The sequence below is a fragment of the Polypterus senegalus genome, chromosome 8 (assembly GCF_016835505.1).
Source record: "Polypterus senegalus isolate Bchr_013 chromosome 8, ASM1683550v1, whole genome shotgun sequence".
In the NCBI taxonomy this organism is placed as follows: Eukaryota; Metazoa; Chordata; class Cladistia; order Polypteriformes; family Polypteridae; genus Polypterus; species Polypterus senegalus.
In genome coordinates, this window is record NC_053161.1 from 84,166,473 (window position 1) to 84,179,924 (window position 13,452).

General features: G+C 37.3%; 1 protein-coding gene across 1 annotated transcript in view; it reads right to left on the reverse strand.

Annotated features, from left to right (window-relative positions):
* The window catches only part of plxna4 (plexin A4), a 748,931-nt gene that overhangs the window by 141,343 nt on the left and 594,136 nt on the right, over window positions 1–13,452 (reverse strand). The window contains exon 12 of the mRNA XM_039761357.1: window positions 9,836–10,026. Within this exon, the coding sequence (XP_039617291.1) occupies window positions 9,836–10,026 (191 nt within the window). The remainder of the gene's footprint in view (window positions 1–9,835; window positions 10,027–13,452) is intronic.

Below are 13,452 nucleotides of genomic sequence, written 5' to 3' on the forward strand. Positions count from 1 at the left end.
CCCATAGTGTATTTCAATGAATAAAACAAAAGATACCTAATACGTGATTAACATTTAAATTACCATCTCAAACAATATTTACTGTGCCATTTTTGTAATACTAATACTAATATTACTACTACTAATAATAATCAACCATTCTCTTTTATATATTTTGGTCTCCTTAGCATGTTTTTGGACTGGTATCTGCTCATGACCACCTCCACTAAACTACACACACACACATGCAAAGTCCACCAAAGGACAAAGTCAGGGTCACCAGTCATCCCAATATGCATTATAGGAGGAGAATGGGGAATAATTCATTACCCAGAATGGACGCTGTTACAACAATGCGGACAAAGTGGCCGGCGGGAGAGAACAAATACTTTTGTACCCAGCCAGTAGGATTTAATAAATGGACAAGCAGACGCCAAGAGTAGGGAGTTGTTCCACCCTCCATGTGCCAGGTGGCAGTCATTCTCATACAGCAATCCAGTCAGGACAACTGCAGAGGTGCTTGAGAGATGGAGTCCAGAAATGCAGCCCTTAGTCCCTGGGGATAGATAGAGGGTTCTATACAGAACGGAACTTCCTACTTTCTCCATGGCCCTAAAGTGCTTCCAGAAAAATGCCATGTCACTGGAAGCATTCCCAGATCTGGCTTTAAAAGCCAGCTGCCACACATGGACGAGAAAGAGTTGGGAGGTAGCAGGCAACAGTCAGTAGGTGATAGAGAGGAGGAAGAATTGTTGAATTTACTCATATTATTTCTGTGGCTGATTACTGGAAAATTATGAAGAGGTGCTTGTGAGAATAATAATATTCCTTTCTTTTATTCACATACTGTGTGCTGTATTGTTGTGTCTGTGGTTTGAGGCGCTCTGCATCCACAAAAACATAGCATGTTTTTCAGATGTGGGGAAAAAACAGATATGGAAAAACAACCAGCCTAGACACTTATAGAATTTGTGAGCTCCACACAGGAATTCACCAGACCACGATTCTATTCCAACGTCCTCTACTAGAGCTTTGAAGCAGTAGTGGTAGTCATTGTCATCATTCTGCCTGGCAACGTAAAGGTTAATTATTTATTACAATATTACAGACATGTGATCTCTTGAAACTGACAAACAAATAATATGTGGAAATATATACACCAAAATTCCATGAAAAGTTATCAATAACTTAAACTAGCAAAGGGTGAAGAATGGATAGTGTATAAGCCAGTTAGCAAGTGACCCCATTAAGATTTTAGAATAATATTTACATTCTTTGCTATCTTAAACTATTTGCACTCTTTTTTTCGGCAAGTAAGGCCTTTAAATATAAACCTGCTTTGACAGCTCATGATTCCAGTGCAATAAAGGACAAACAGTCAAAGCCAGCCATGTTCTTCAGTCAGATTGTGTTAAGTATTCACATTTTTTGTGTTTCCCAAGGAACTTATCCCTACAAATTACAAGACCCAATCTGTATTAATCTTATTGAGAGCAATTACTGAATGCACTGAGGTTAAACTTCTCTCAGTAGCTCTGAGCGGCCCCTCTCTCTGTATCTTTCACAGACACCACTAATCAACCACCATATATTTTAATAAGGTAAGCGGTGTCACAAGTTAGATTATTGAAAACCCTTACTCTGCTCTAATGCCTTTTTGCTATCCATTTAGTAGAAAGTTCCTAGAGCGACCCAGTGAATTAAGGAGACACTCTTTTATGTATACACATGAACGCACACACATTGGTACACAAATATTCAGTCAAGCTATATACATAAATAGAATAGGCTTTTAGAACAAAAACATTAAAGCTATTTGCAGCAATTTAGCATAAGATAATGGAGCACCATTTTATTCCAATTAGTGCAGCATGTTTTTTGTTAAAGTAATTTTTAAAGCATCACGATGGAGGTGCATGGAGGTTAGTGCAGTCTATGCAGTAATTTCCCTTGTCATTCTTAAAAAGGCATTTGGAATCATGCAGATTTTATAGTTACAGCCCTTTACAGTACATTAAGGCACAAGGCCCTGTAACTAATGTGAGGTTTGTAAAACGTGGATGGATGACTTCTTGGAGAGCAGCCAACAAGAAACACTCACCTCCTGATCCTGACAGAACATTAGCTGAAATACACATGCAGCCTCCAGAGAATACAACTTTACTAATGGTTCACAAAATACTTTCAAGCAGAAGTCATTTTATATCATATAAAGCAATCGTAGGCCTTTTGAATGGGAGTTTTTGCCGATTTGTTTGGTCTGTATTTGGTGTACGTTGTTAAGTTTAGATCTAGAGCAATGATACAAAGGGTTATATACTGAAAGGTGGCATCTGCAACATTAATACTCCCACATAGAAGCAGTGGCACAAGGACCTCCCCATGCTAACTTTATTGTTGCAATGGCATTCTTATTGCCTTATGGTTAACAAGCAACTACCAATATGCTACGACAATCAGAGCAAAGAAAAGATGAATAATTTTTGGAGGGAAATGATATTCAGTTGCATTCCACTGACTTGACCTATGTTGAGTGTTCATTTTCTTACTGAGTGGTGCACTGGTTAGAACTGCCCAGTCAATAGCTTCAGTGGGTTGTCACATTTTCTTATTGGTAATTCTCTTTTCCCCCTCACATCCCATGTATCTGTCTCTAAATTGTAAATTAGCCCATTATGATAACTATGATGTTTATTTCCTGACTTTTACTAGGATATGTTCAGTTACATCATGATCCTAAAATTAGATCTATGTTGGATGAGTAAACTGATGTATGGTTTATTCTACTCAGAAAGAGGGAAGAAGATGGAAGGCAACAAAAAATGTAAGATTTCGCTTTAAGAATGATAATGACTATTGGGATTTCCCTCTTTAATTGATTATTTCCTTCTTGTTTCTTCTTTCAGACATTTGTGTTGTTTTATGCTATTCCCTGGATAATATGTGCCCCTGCCTATCTAGTTTTAAGATTTTTTAAAAAACAGAAATTGTTATAATTTCTGTAAAAAGTAAGAAAATTCATCTCTGCTTTTTCTGAATTCACATACATAACTTTGCTGAACAGAATGTCCTACATTCTTAGCACTGCAGATGTAGAGAGTGTGTTTATTCCACCTCTTTGAGCTCTCCTTCTCCATCATTTTAGGCACAAGGAATATCACTCATTTTCAAAGCATGACAAATTCAGGCTACGGAGGTTGCTAAAGCATTTCTAAAATGCTGGTAGACATTAGATCTACTCTCATTATCCTTATCACAACAGAGAGAAGATCCTGGATGGTATATATTTTTATATTACAGCCAAACCCATACTCTGAAAAAATTAGGGTAAGGTAATACACTGCACCCTTTCTGCATTTTGACGACTTTAATTAGCAATTTAATGTAAGAGATGGACAGAATTTTGTTCCAATGTTACAGAAAATTATAAAAATAACTAGTTTGTCACTTTATGCAATTATTCCTGAGGCAATCTGCTGAATTAGAAACAGTACTAAAATGAAACACTTTTAGCATGTATTGTATTGCATGCAGTTATGATCACCATCTATTAAAAACTAGCAAAATACCCGCGCTTCGCAGCGGAGAAGTAGTGTGTTAAAGAACTTATGAAAAAGAAAAAGAAACATTTTAAAAATAACGTAACATGATTGTCAATGTAATTGTTTTGTCACTGTTATGAGTGTTGCTGTCATATATATATATATATATATATATACACAGTATATACACACACACACATATAAACATATATACATATATACATATAAACATATCTACATATACACATACACATATCTATATATACGTATATATACATACAGTATACACATCTACATATATACATACATATATATACTGTACACATATCAACATATATACACACATACATATACATACATACATACATACATACACACACACATATACATATATACACACAGTACAGGCCAAAAGTTTGGACACACCTCCTCATTCAATGTGTTTTCTTTATTTTCATGACCATTTACATTGGTAGATTCTCACTGAAGGCATCAAAACTATGAATGAACTCATGTGGAGTTATGTACATAGCAAAAAAAGGTGAAATAACTGAAAACATGTTTTATATTCTAGTTTCTTCAAAATAGCCACCCTTTTTTGTCTGATTACTGCTTTGCACACTCTTGGCATTCTCTCGATGAACTTCAACAGGTAGTCACCTGAAATGGTTTTCACTTCAGAGGTGTGCCTTATCAGGGTTATTTAGTGGAATTTGTTGCTTTATCAATGGGGTTGGGACCAGCAGTTAAGTTGTGCAGAAGTCAGGTTAGTTGGACGATCATTTATTTTTCAACAGGACAATGACCCCAAACACACCTCCAGGCTGTGTAAGGGCTATTTGACCAAGAAGGAGAGTGATGGAGTGCTGTAAATGGTCATGAAAATAAAGAAAACACATTGAATGAGGAGGTGTGTCCAAACTTTTGGCCTGTACTGTATATATATATATATATATACACAGACACATATATACATATATATACAGATCTACATATATATATATATCTACATATATATATATATATATATATACACATATATATATATATATATATACACATATATATATATCTACATATATATACTGTATAAAGCAAATCCCTGTGCTTCACAGCAACGAAGAACTGCTTTTAAATTTTTATTAAGAAGAAAAGAAAACCATTTTAAACTGAGGGAAAATATAACCAATAACTATCTGTTAAGGATCTCTTTGTATACCACATTGTCAGTTCAGCAGTCCGGTTGTAATATGACCAAGATGTGCACTGAGATTACTTTTGAGAATGCAACATATAGTTTTGTCCAAGAGGAAAGCAAATCAATGGCAACCTTTTGTAGGGTGTGTCCCTGAGAATTATTAATTGTCATCGCGAAGCAGAGCCTTACTGGAAATTTGAGGCATTTGAATTGAGATGGGAGATCAGAGGGTATAACGGTGATGCGAGGAATACATTCAGAGTGTGGCACCCTGTTGGTTTTTTGTGTAGCTGCCTTCACACAGCTTCTCCACTGCTTTATAAACGAACGCCATATTAGGCCATCGTTTCTCCTTGCTTCGCGGTTCTGTACTATTTTATTGTGCGTTTATTACCATTCTTATAGTTATTGTGTAGCTATTCGAGACTTACTTTACTGTTCAGGTACCCATTTCCTTTATTTAATCTGCGGCTTGTACGTTATTTTTTGTTCGTTTATTACGATTATAGATATTTATTGATTCCCTTCCTTAGCTGACTGCCTGCTCATATAAGACGCTCCGCTGGTTTTTTGTGAAACAGCCTTTACACAGCTTCTCCGCTGTTTTATAAATGAACGACATATAAAGCCATCACCTTGTCAATTGTGTAATGCATTTTTTGAACAGGTTTGATGCATGGAAGTGATCACTCGTACTGCGTTCAGTCAGTTCACGTGAGATGCTCTTTTGTGTGATGTTGCGATGTCCACGGCTTTATTTAATGTTAGCTAAGACCCGGCACTTAAAAGTTTCTGGCTGCACATAGGTTGTAATATGATGAAGCTGTGCAAGCTCACTCTTGAGAATGCAACGTATAGTTGTCCAGGAGAAAAGCAATCTTGCCTGAAATCAATGGCATCGTTTTGTAGGGTCTGTCCCTGAGACTTATTACTTGTCATCGCGCAGCAGGGCCTTACTGGAAATTGGAGGCATTGGAATTGAAATGGAAGATCAGAGGGTATAAAGGGGATGCGAGGAATACATTGAGTGTGGAGAAACTCTAGAGACAGCGTGTGTATTAACTTGTGGATTTTTCTGTGAGTATTTGGTGGCAACGTGACGAAGTTGCTTCCGCAAGACCGCGTTAGCTGTGGAGCTCAACTCGGAGCATATTCTTTTCCTACCTTGTCAATTGTGTCATGTGTTTTTTGAACTGGTTTGATGCATGGAAGTGATCACTCGTACTGCGTTCAGTCAGTTCACGTGAGATGCTCTTTTGTGTGATGTTGCGATGTCCACGGCTTTATTTAATGTTAGCTAAGACCCGGCGCTTAAAAGTTTCTCGCTACAACAATTTTAACTCCGTTACAAAGTGATTCAAAGTCTCGTTTATACCTCGTGTCTTCTCATTAAACTTGTATCTCGCAAATAAAGTATTCAGCGTTTTTCTCCAGCGCTCTTTGGGAGCTCCTCCTTCTTTTCTACGTACTGCGGTCACAGTCAGTTCACGTGATTACGTGGGAGGCGTGATGATGTCACATGCAGCTCCGCCCCCCACGGCCATCGAGCTAACATCCATTACAGTATATGGAGAAAAATAGGTTCCAGTTATGACCATTACGCGTAGAATTTCAAAATGAAACCTGCCCAACTTTTGTAAGTAAACTGTAAGGAATGACCCTGCCAAATTTCAGCTTTCTACCTACACATGAAGTTGGAGAATTAGTGATGAGTGAGTGACTGAGTCAGTGAGGGCTTTGCCTTTTATTAGTATACATATACAGTAGCTGCACAATAAATTAAAAAAATGTACATGTTGTCACACTTTTGGGTTACAGGGTTTGGCTTTTTAATAAAGAATTTTTATAGTTTTTTTTTCTAAAAAAAAAAAATCCTTGTATTAAAAAAAAGATTTAATTAATCACTATGGTAAAGTGCTCACTTCAGGACACCAGTGAAACATCAGGAAGCACTTCTTGACTTCCACTTCCATGCTTCCACTAACAGAATTTCCAGAAGGAAGCACATCCTTCTGCCTATTAAGAGACAAATTGATGCAGTAGTGAGGAAATGCATCAGTCCGACCCCCAGATAAACTAGAACGTCTGTGGTGGTCTTTTCTTATTTGCAGAGGGCTTCATGATCTCAATTTGATCTATGTTGAGAGCTGCAATGTTTCTTGATGATTTTATGCAATATGTTGTACTAGAAAACATTCCACTACTAAGATGAGAAACTGAAGTCCTCTGGATGCTCAGGAGAAAAACAAACAAAAAAAAAAAATAGCTGACTAGCAAGTACTGCTAATGAATATTAAATATGCTGTTGTTGAATTCTTTGCCAGGAAGACTGGTGTCCAAGAGGTATCACTAGTCATTTTGTCTTATCTTTGCATTATGGACGAGGTATCTCTTGGAGTCATACTACTGCTTAACAATAGATGCTGCCTCTGCAGACAAATGAGTCTTAGCTCATATGGTTTCTGCATATCATTTGCGTTGTATTTCTATTCTTATGCAGCATGGCAGACCATCCTAATCTGTCTTACCATAGACATGATCCCATGGGTAGTGAGCAGCTATCAGCATTTCAGCACACACGGAAACTGAACATGTATGCGTACAATGACAGACCTTACCTACATTTGAGGACACTCTAGGCTCCTCTAGAGTACTCCTTAAGTTTTGTGGTTTAGCACTGTTATTATTGTTACAAGGGGAAAAATCTGTTTATCCAGAGAACTACCCTTAATGATTTTCTTCCTCACACTGCTGTCACCTACTTCACACTGCAGTACTGAATCAGCATCTTCAATACTGCAGCACAGATAAACACTTTGCTTAAAATTAACAGCTGGCCTGCATGAGCTCAGTGCTCTGAATCTGCAAAATAGGAGTGGTATACAGTTTATCAATCAACCCCTCACATTTTTTCAATTTCCCTAAAACCTGGATGGTGTTAATTTTGTACATATAATGAATAATGTCTGATATTTTACTAAAACAGGAGGATTCAGGATTAAGGAATGTGACTGTGTATAAAAAAATGAAGGATATTATCACATATCAACCATTTCCTTTTAGGAGATGGCTTCTATAGCATAAATACTATATAATACACCCATGTTCTGTGGAAAAAAATGCAAATTTAGCTCTATTTATTGATAGACAGATAGATAGAGAGACAGATACTTTACTGATCCCAAGGGGAAATTACAATGCTACAACTGAATACACATATTAGCAGTGTCAGATATATGCAAAAACTCCAGAGAATACACTAAAGTCTAAAGTGTAAAATTAATTAACATGTCTATAATCTTTTTAATGACATATTGAAATGTAAGAAAAACATTTTCTTAACAGAAATCTGGTTAGAAGATAGGCACCTGATAAAACAGACAGTCCAATGGGAGAATTAGCTAGATGTTAAAATGTACATATTTAGCTGATGCCTTTATCCAAAGCAACTTACAACATCTACAATTGGTTAGATTTCTTTTGACTTTCCAATTGGAGCACAGGCAGGCCAAGTGACTTTCTCATGGTCACACGGTGTCAGTAGCAGGATTTGAAACCACAACCTCGAGGTTTTAAGTTGAAAGCCTTAACCGCTATGCCATACTACCTTAAACCTAAATTAGGTGCTCAGAAGTGACTAGGGTGTTACACACAGGCTGTAAGAATTCTGTGAAACATTTTCATTCTGCGGTTACCTCTAGAGAATCTATGCTTAGTCCTCAGAGCAGAGTCAGCCCTCCTGCTCAACCTGTTTAGTCTGTTGGCATCTTCTGTTCTCACATAAGCACAAACCACACTCAGTCTTAATGGGCAAACTTAAAAACCTTACAGCATGTCCCTAGACTGCAGGTATCCACTGCTGTTCCAGAACAAAACTTATGATGAGAAAACTCCACTACTTTTCTTTGAAGGCACGCCAAGTAGGAATCAGAACTTTGGGGCTACCTAATGCACCAATATGCTTCTTCAGATGATGTTATTTAACTTTTACTTTAAGAAATTTACAGCGCTTTAAGTGCTTGTATTTAAGGCTTAAACATTCAATATTGTTTTAATTAAAACACAACAAAAGAAAGTCTTGTATTTAGTTTGCATTTCCTGAACTTTGTGCTTGTAGGATGTTGGGTCAGGAAGCCTACAAAAAAATACAACGATATAAAACAGACATACTACTGTTGAGCCGCCTGTCAAAGTAGATGCACATGGTTAGTCTTCTGTTGAAATCCATATTAATGGCTCATTTATCCTTTGCTTCTTCCTAATCTGTGATTCCATTACAGCACCTTTCTCACACAGGATTATCTCCCAGTAGATTTGTACATCTGTGCTTTTAAAGCATTTACTTCAGCTTGCACCATAAGGTCAAATCTTTTTAAATACTAATGTGCATATTCTATTTCAGTGTGTTGATATACGGTATTTTGCTCACTAAAAAGCTCTGATTTGATATGCATTTTAAAATTTGTGTTTTAATGTAAACAAGCATTTGACTTATGATACGAGTGGTTTTATTTTAAACTGAAATGAGCTTAACTCTTATGCATTTTATTACTGAACTTCACCAGAAAGTATTACCATTCTTTGCATTTTGTTGAGCTGGGTTCGGATGTAACTCTGCAGGCAGGGTTGGGATAAGCAAACTTCCCAGAGATTGAATGATGAGTACTTATAAATAAAAGTACCCCACCACGCAGGCAATTTCTTTGGCATCACTAATAAAGTGATGCTCAAAAGCTGGTGACTGCCCTATGAGCACAGAATCTTAGGATGACACTGAGCCATTTGAGTTAATGAGTAATGTCATTGCATGTCATCAGCATTTAAACGGTGAGAAAGGTCACTGCTCATCAAAATATATGTTCTGTCACTTCTTCAACTAATATATGTTTTGTCACCTCCTTAGAATGACCTTTACTGTATCTAAAATATCAGCTTCTGCGAGCTGATTGGCAGCTATTTGTTTCTTGCAAATTAAAGGAAGACTAATGATTTCAGACTTGGTACATTTATTGATATACTTCACAATGAAACATGACATGTGAGACAAAAACTTTATTAAATACCATTAACATTTCTTAATATATCTGGAAAATGTTTATGTTGTTATTAGACTTACTTCTGTAATTTTGGGGTTGGTGCACTTAGTGTTGATCCCTGAATGCTCCAGCCACTGGTTCTCTGGTTGAGGGCAGTGCTGTTTCAGGGTACAGCTGTCCTCTGCTTTGCACCAGCCACAGCCAAAGTGGGGGTCTGCCTTCAGGCACAAACCACAGCTCTCCCGCATGGCCCCACATTTATAAAGATGTACTGAAGGAAAATAAAAGATATAAAAAAATATTTTTTTTTAAATAAAGCGTGTACAGTATAGATTATCATTTCATTTCAAGTGATACAGGTAAAAAAAACATAATATGTATAGGACGTAAAATTGATATATCCAAAAAAATAAACAAATAAATAAACAGTGTGTTTGTAGGACAGAAAAGGAATGTGATTTTTTGGGATAGTGATCACATTTATATTAGAATGGGAGGACTGGGGTGTTCTTGAGCTTGATTTCAATTCAGAACCACAAGCGGGTTGGAAACAAAAGAAAACAGCCTGAAGATAAATTCTCAAAAAAACTATGCAAACACTGACTAAAGTTAAATTAAAATGTTAGGAATGGTGTAGTAGATACACCTTTTCAGACAATTTCACCGAATACTGTACACTTCGTACTTGCTTTAACATCCTTTTTTCTCGATTTGCTTTTTATATGCTGGCAATTAGTCTATAGTGGAATAAAGAGGGAAAATCATAAAGGCCAGTAGCATGACGAGTAACCTGCTAGTAAACCAGGATGTGACATTTCAATTAGATTACACATTTTAATAAACAGAACTCAATGTCAATGTCAGTATCAGTACTTTTATCACTGAGCACTAAAACCATCATTTAGACTATGCCAGTGCGGTGGATGCCAGGCTGCTGAAACTTTGCCAATTGTGAATATGGTGTTTCCATGTAATTCAGATACAAATGCAAATCCTGCAGTTCAGTCTCAGGTTGCAAAATCTCTGAAAAAACGTACCTCAGTTGCACACACTAACAAACTGGAACCTCTGTGTTACCAAATATAATTCAGATTTTTGGGTGTATGTCTTCAGGCATTAAATCTATCCATCCATTTTACAACCCGCTGAATCCGAACACAGGGTCACGGGGGTCTGCTGGAGTCAATCCCAGCCAACACAGGGCACAAGGCAGGAACCAATCCCAGGCAGGGTGCCAACCCACCGCAGGACACACACAAACACACCCACACACCAAGCACACACTAGGGCCAATTTAGAATCGCCAATCCACCTAACCTGCATGTCTTTGGACTGTGGGAGGAAACCCACGCAGACACGGGGAGAACATGCCAACTCCATGCAGGGAGGACCCGGGAAGCTAACCCGGGTCTCCTAACTGCAAGGCAGCAGCGCTACCACTGCGCCGCCCGCATTAAATACATGAATAATAAATACATATATTTATTTAAGTTTAGGACATTTTAACATATAATCATTTTTGTGTTATATTCTGACTTTTTCTTTGAATTAATGTAATCAAGACAATGGATGGGTCAACTAAAATAAATAAACAGAAAAATAGATACTGTAGATAGATAGATAGATAGATAGATAGATAGATAGATAGATAGATAGATAGATAGATAGATAGATAGATAGATGCATACTAATATATAACAAATGTGCAAAATGATAGAATAAAGGATCAAACTTTTTTTCTACATAAATACAAGTACAGTTTGAGTTTCTCTTATAGTCCTTCATCATTCCTCCTACTACAGGGGCCACAAGGGACACCACTAAACCAACAAACACAAAGGTGTTTTCACCCTACAATGATCCTTGTCTCACTAGTCAGCGTCCTTCTCTCTCTCATGGTTTTGTGTGTCTCTTCCACCCTCGCTTCTTGCTCTTTATTTCCAGCTCCATGTGCCTTTGCAGGCTCTTCCACAACTGTAAGCCCCCTCCTCAATGCCAAGCATCCTTCTCTTAATGATGTCCTCTGTGAACACTGGTACCTAGAAACCTTTCAATCGGTTATTTATGCTTTTATCACATTGTCACACTATAATGGGAGTTACCTTATATATTATTGTATTGTGTACTCATTTACCCCATTTATATATTTAGGTATAAAATGAAAAAAATGCTTTGAAAATAATTGCCTCATTATTTAAGAAATTTGGAATCTAACATGGGGCGGCACGGTGGCGCAGAGGTAGCGCTGCTGCCTCGCAGTTAGGAGACCCGTGTTTGGTTCCTGAGTCCTCCCTGTGTGGGGTTTGCATGTTCTCCCTGTGTCTGTGTGGGTTTCCTCCGGGTGCTCCGGTTTCCTCCCACAGTCCAAAGACATGCAGGTTAGGTGCATTGGCTATCCTAAATTGTGCTTGGTGGGTGTGTGTGTGCCCTGCGGTGGGATGGCACCCTGCCTGGGGTTTGTTTCCTGCCTTGCGCCCTTTATTTGCTGGGATTGGCTCCAGCAGACCCCCGTGACCCTGTAATTAGGTTATAGCGGGTTGGTTAATGGATGGAATCTAACATCACACATTTTGACATTGCTTTGCAATGATGCTTATGCTTAATTTAGCATTTTTAATGTTGCTATGTGTTTGAAAAGTTTTAGAGATGATTACACATTTTTTAGAATATTACTCTTTGATGCATGCTATTTTGCATAGCATCGAGGTATGTGGAATGACAAGTTTACTCAATCAAACTTCACACTTGAAATTATAAAGTGAATATTTGCTGTTGTATATAGTAACAGTAAAGGTTATAACATCTCAGTTCATGATTGGAAGGGGGCATACAGGAATGTTTGTAAATTACTTTACATGTTAAAGCCTTATCTTTTGTAACCATTACAATATATTTTATTCATTCATTTAATAGATATACTTCTTTCAATAAAGGTAAGCAAGCAGACAAAACTATCCCTTCAGTAATAACTCACACAAACATTTGGTGAACATGCAAACTCCAAAGACATAACTGAATGTTACAAGTAAAACAACTATTGCTAATTAAACATCTGTTAAACCCACAGAAGTTTTAGCAAGTCATCTTGATTTCTTTCATAACCAGCTGCTTAAAGATGTTAGATAAGTCACCTACTCTGTGTCAATGAGCTTTTAGTACTGTGAGCAAGGTGTCCAGTTTTTAAAAATAACTGTGCAAAAGCTTACAAATCCAAGTATAGAGGGCTTCATTAAACTGGTGTTTGAGCAGGATGAGCCTGAAACGAAGATATCCATTACAGGGTTTGAGATGGGGAAGCTTAAGGTTAACATACTGTACAAGGAGAATACTACTGTACAATTTAGTCACACTATAGCAATGCCAGCTGAAGCTGGCTGGGTGCCTGAGGCATGATGCCGAGAGTTGCTTGTTTCACTTCCTTGCATGTCTGGAAACAAATTTTAAATACCAGGTACCCTGCAACCATTAATTTATCACGCTGAACATTAACATGGACAGCCATCTCTAAAGATTTTAAAACAAATTATAATTGTCATCATCACAGTAGACCTCACGCAGAAAGCACAATCTTCATGTTTTGCCAAAAAAAAAACATTAAAATGACAAATAATAGGGTTTAATTATTATGTCACAATGAACTTAATCTTTATCTTTGAGCATATAGCAGATAAAAACACAGCAAGAAGTATCTGAAGAG